The 5625-nt window shown below is 36.7% G+C and overlaps 1 protein-coding gene across 1 annotated transcript; it reads left to right on the forward strand.

Annotated features, from left to right (window-relative positions):
• The first annotated feature begins 3943 nt into the window (after positions 1-3943).
• Positions 3944-5395, forward strand: K441DRAFT_665238 (uncharacterized protein). The gene has a single exon (XM_067649472.1). It carries the CDS (start codon positions 4244-4246, stop codon positions 4895-4897), a length of 654 nt encoding a protein of 217 aa, XP_067500520.1. The 5' UTR covers positions 3944-4243; the 3' UTR covers positions 4898-5395.
• Positions 5396-5625: the final 230 nt, after the last annotated feature.

Consider the following 5625-nt stretch of genomic DNA (forward strand, 5'->3'; position numbering starts at 1 on the left):
CGACTTTAGAGCTAAAACCCGCTGCGTGGATATCCTTAATATGCTATAGAAACTACTTAGGTATTAAAGATCTAATATATCTTTTAACCGCACCCCCTTTATAGATATTAAGCCTATTATAGATATATATTAAAAAGAGCGTAATAATACGGGAATTAGAACTATATAGTATTAGCTCCTTAAGATAGTAAAAGGAAGGGCACTTTATAGGAATATTTTGTCGCTTAAGGTGATTTATATAAGTATAGAGCGTAGAGTACTGCTGCACATATTGCTTACTACTAAAGAAAGTCCTTATAATTATATATAGGAAGTTTAACTAAAGGTGCTAAAGACCTAGAATAGGTAGTATTTAATAATAGCTATTATATAAGAGCGCAGTCTTTACTCGCTCCCGCTTATAGGTATAGATAAGCTTTATAGTTTTCTAATTACTATATACTAAATATAATTGGTTTAAGAAATTATTATTACAATTAAGCTATAGTTACTCTAGGAAGATTGACTTAAGTACGTGGTAGTTACCATTTATAGAAGCCTTACTTTCTATAATAGGGCCTAGGTTTATATAGGTTGTCTTTATAAAGAGTAGGATATTAATCTTAGGTATACGCGGATATTAAAGCTTGGTATTAGATTTAAAAATACTATTTATAGCGGCTGGATATATGCTTTAGAGAGTATCTATAATTATAAAAATAGATATCTAATTTTAAACGCTATTATATATATTACCTAGCGCTTTAGTAATATCCTTAATCTAAAGCTATACTTAGTTATATAGTATACTTTAAAGAAGGCCACTAAGGGGAATATAAGATCTGTGGATAAGCTTTCTAGTAGTATAGAAATGGAAAATACTAGTATCTCTAATTAACTAATATTGCGTTTGCTTAAGGTAGTTAAAATTATTATATATAATATAGATATTATTATAAGCAGATATTAATTAGAGGTGAGTCTTTAATAATATTAGTACTAGTATATTCGTCACTGATATTATAGCCTTCCTTAGAGCGTTTAGCCAATTCTATCTTTTAGTAGTTAAGCGCTATATACCTATTAATAAGCCTTAGTCTATAAAGCAGTAATAGAACCTAACGCTTTATACCTATACCTTAAAAATAAAGACTAAGAAGCTAAGTAAAATAGTTAGTAAAGCTTTAAGCGTGGCCTAATAAAAGGATAGACATAAAAAAACAACTCGCTCTAGGTGTGGATTTCGCGATTTATTAGTTCTTAATTATACTAATAATCCTTCTATTAGTTGGCAGAGTAGAGGGGTATATTAGCTAATTGCCTTATAGCCCTATAGGAGTTAAACGTCTTTAAACTCTAGATCTGACTTCTATAGCCTAAAAATAACCGTTTTTTGCTAAAGATTATAAAGCTTTTTATAGAGGATATTTATAACCGTATTAATTAGTTCCGAATAGATATCTATAATCTCTATAATTGCATTATAGATTTCTTCGTCCCCTAGAAGGGTAGCAATAAGCCCCTTTATCTTCTTTTTCTTCTTCTTTTTTTACGCCTTGTTATTTTTTACGCCTCGTCTTTTATTAATACTAAGCTATAGCTACGCTAAAGAAAGGTCACTAAAGGACTATTGATACTTCTGTAAATGCTCTAGAATAACTTTAACCTTCTCTTTCTTTAATATCCCCTTAGCGGATGCCCTAGTTAGTATTTAGATAGGCGTCTGCTAATTAACTAATGTTATATTATAATAGGAATGGGCAATTTAATTGTTAATATATTACCCGTTTAGCGGCGCTTTCTGCTTAACATCGTAGGGGCTAATAAGGTAGATATATTTATTAATTATAGAGCTACTTCTATGGATTAATTTAACGGTATTTTTAAGATAATAGCTACTATAGAGGTGTAGATTAATTTCTATATATATTAGCTCCTAGTTAATAATAAACTAACGTATTTATAAATAATCGGCTAACGTTTTATTCTAAAACTTCACAGGGCGATTTTAACGCTACTAAAATTATTTAAAACGGCCTACTATTATGGACCTTATAATAGAAGTGTTATAGATACTTTTTAGTAAACTAAATAAGCTATAAAACGCAGTACGGGCTATAATAGAACTAGTAGGGCTATATAATAAGTGGTAAGCAGGGTTATATAATAGGCTCTATAAGCTCTATAATCTATTATATACTATATACCCCTCCTAAAGCGACCCCCCCTAAAGCAACACTTTAAGTAATACCTCCCCCCTAAAGCGACACCCCTTAAATAACCCTGGCGATACCCCCCCCCTATATATATAACGCGCAGTACTATTAAGTCCTCGCTATATTCTAATAGCTTTATATATACCTCTACTAAGCACACCTCCTATATATACCTAAGTAGCTACCTTATTTTTTACGCTTCCTTATATTCTTTTTACCTAGGGGGGTACTAAAACGGCAGCTAGTAGAGGACTGTCGCTAGAACTAGACGATAACTGTTTAAATAACTAGCTAGCAAATACTATAGAAGGGTAAAGCCTAATACTAAAAGAATAGGACTAAGATAAGTCACTAGAAAGAAAGGGTAGGACGTAAAAAAAGAAAAGAATAAGGTTAAGGTTGCCTATTATAAGGAGGTAGAGCCAAAGGCTCTATATATATAATGGGGTGCTAAGGCACCTAACCAAAATAAACCAAAGAACGGTCTATATTACTATATCTATTCCTACTTAAAAAAGCTGTCCCTAGCGTTCTAAACCACAGAAGAATAACAAAAAGAAAAGTATAGTAAAAGGAAAGTATGTCGTAGGAAACCCCTTTTAGCTACCTATATAAGAATTATTCTATAATATCCTTCTGTTATCTATAGCTAAGACCTTATCTTCTTATTAGTAGTAACCAAAGTAGTAATAAACTAAAAATAATAACAGTAATAGCAATAGCAATTATAACAATAATAGTAGTAATAGAAATAATAATAATGGTAGTAGTAGTAGTAGTAGTAGTAGTAGTAGTAGTAGTAGTAGTAGTAATAAAAGTAGATGGCTAACGCGGTAAAACACAGTAGGTAAAATAAAATAGAATAATAGCAGTAGAACACCTGGTAGAAGAATACTTAATAGAAATATACTTGGTAAATAAAGACTTAGTAAAAGCACGCTTAGTAGTAATATACTTAATACTAATAGACTTGGTAACAAAGAAGACTTAGTAAAAGAACTTAGCCCTATTAGTGGGTAGTAGAATATCTGGTAATAGAACTTTAATAGCAGAATACTTAGTAGTAGGATACTTAGTAGAAAAACGCTTGGTAATAGTAGAACGGTTAATAGCAATTGGTTAGTAGTAGAACGATACGTAACTAGAAATACTTTAGAGGCTTAAGATTAATGTTTAACGACAGTCCAAAGTTCTGCCAACCGTATACTAATTTCTTAGATAGGCCTAGTACCTATCTACCTCCCTAAGCTAATATAGGGTATCTAAAGATATCTAATTAGACGGCGACAAGCAACTAATTTAATTTGACTGCGATAACGTATAATTAATTAACGTTCGATTAGGCGTAAAGTCGGCCCAGTAAAAGGCTCTAATTTAACAACATTTAATTGATTTGATTTAGTGAGGGCGATACGCTAATACCCCTTCGTGTAGCAAAATGCAATTTTTAATTAGGGCGTATTTAGCGTCCTACTTCAGCTAGCACACCTTAATTAGGCTAGTTAGTGGCGTTTTAGTAGACCCTATTACCAAAAACACGAAAATCAACCTAATAGAAGGATGCCTTGAAAGGCCACTATAAAAAGATTATTAAATATATTTTTTAAAGAAGTTGGGCAGAAAGTTGTAATATATTATAACGGCGCTAGAGCGCGTCACCTAGTTAGGGGTTCGCTTAAGACTTGGCATATATATATAGACGTGGCCTCACCACCTTCTCTTGCTCCTTAGCTTAATATCTTTATAATACAGCATTCGTTCGCTTAATCTTGCAAGCATTCGTTTAAGTCTCTATCGAGACATTTGTTCAATGGTTCCATGGTTTCCTTCTCCCTAGGAAGAGCTTTCGAAGCACGGAAGTGGTTCTTCCAACAAAGCCCGGACATTCAGTAAGACTAAATCTACGTAAATCTACTGCTACGAGTTTCAAGGCGGTTCAGTTTTCCCTGTTTCCTACCAACATCGAAACTTCGTATCTCTCTGACCGAGGATGGATCTTCCAAGAGCGTGTCCTGTCTCGTCGGATCCTCCATTTCGGAAAGGATCAAATGTTCTGGGAATGCAACGATGGTTCCTTTGCCGAAGACGGCCATGTCGTGCTGAGGAGAGGGCTACGGGAATGCGGCCAAACGGAGGGCCCATTCTCAAAGTTGGCATATAGCGCTGTGCTAGATGCAACTGCACCATTGTCTCAAGAAACGTTTGCTTCTCAATGGGTGCGCCTTGTGAAGTCTTACAGTACCCTAAAGCTTACCAGAGGAGAAGACAAGCTGCCCGCTCTATCCGGTCTGGCTGCTGCCTTCCATTCTCATACTGAAGATAATGAGTACATTGCCGGATTATGGAGACAAAGTCTCCCAAAACAACTAGCTTGGTCTATCACCAATAAAAAGCCGGCTAAAGCGCATAAGATCTTTCGAGAGCAAGAATACGAAGATGGATCTTACGGCGGAAAGATGGAGACCGATAATTCGTTTATTCATGCTAGTCAACTCTTCCCAAGACCAGAGGGTCGCCGAGCTCCAACCTTCTCTTGGGCATCTGTTGATGGAGAGATAGAGTTTCATGATCTCCCTAAGCCTTGCGTCCACATCGAATCCATCGCGCTTGACTTCCCAGCAGGGAATCGGTATGGCAGCCTGAGATCTGGCAGCCTAACCATTTCCGGGCCATTTCGTCAGGACGGAGCTATGGGCCGCTGACGAAAGACCTTGGAAGAGGGCTTTGCCCACGTAAAGAAGGCTACATACCACTGTATCATGAAGGGTGGCCCTTTGGGTACATGTGGCCAGATTCCAAGGATGATGTTAACGTGTGCGACATTTACTGCTTCAAGCTAGGGGAAGAGGACTATTCTACAGATATCTTCCTTGTCCTTGTTCCTGCACAAGAGACGGACGCCGTTGCCCTGGCACAGTTCCGAAGAGTCGGATTGGGTCGAACAAGGGAGGAAGAGGCAAATTTCTTTGCTGAAGCTGAAGTCAAGACTATTGAATTTGTGTGAGGCGGTCGTACCTTGTGATTAAACTGCGGCCCGATATCTCTATCCAAGCTTCAATGCTGTGAAACACATTTACATCGCAACTTTATAAAAAAAGACTACTGGCTTGAGAATTGATGGCACTGCTTACCAAAGATCCATCGTGACTACCACTCTAAAACCAGCGCTCCCCCTCCCTCCGGGTAATGATACTTTGGGGAGACGAGCCTTAAACCTCGCAATGAAACGCAGCTATTGAGGGAAGGATTGTTGAGATACGGTGCTGATATGTCGTCTTTACTTGGGCCAATGCAATTTTATGCGCGCTTAGATTGTCTGAGAGAGCTTACAAAGTTAAATTAGCCATCCCTCTAAGGATCCCATTTCCGGGAGCCCGCGGCTATTGGGCCAATTGTGGGGCTCGCTTCCCGGTCAACTACGTTTTTTAAT

Source organism: Cenococcum geophilum (genome assembly GCF_001692895.1).
Source record: "Cenococcum geophilum 1.58 unplaced genomic scaffold K441scaffold_42, whole genome shotgun sequence".
NCBI classification, from domain to species: Eukaryota; Fungi; Ascomycota; class Dothideomycetes; order Gloniales; family Gloniaceae; genus Cenococcum; species Cenococcum geophilum.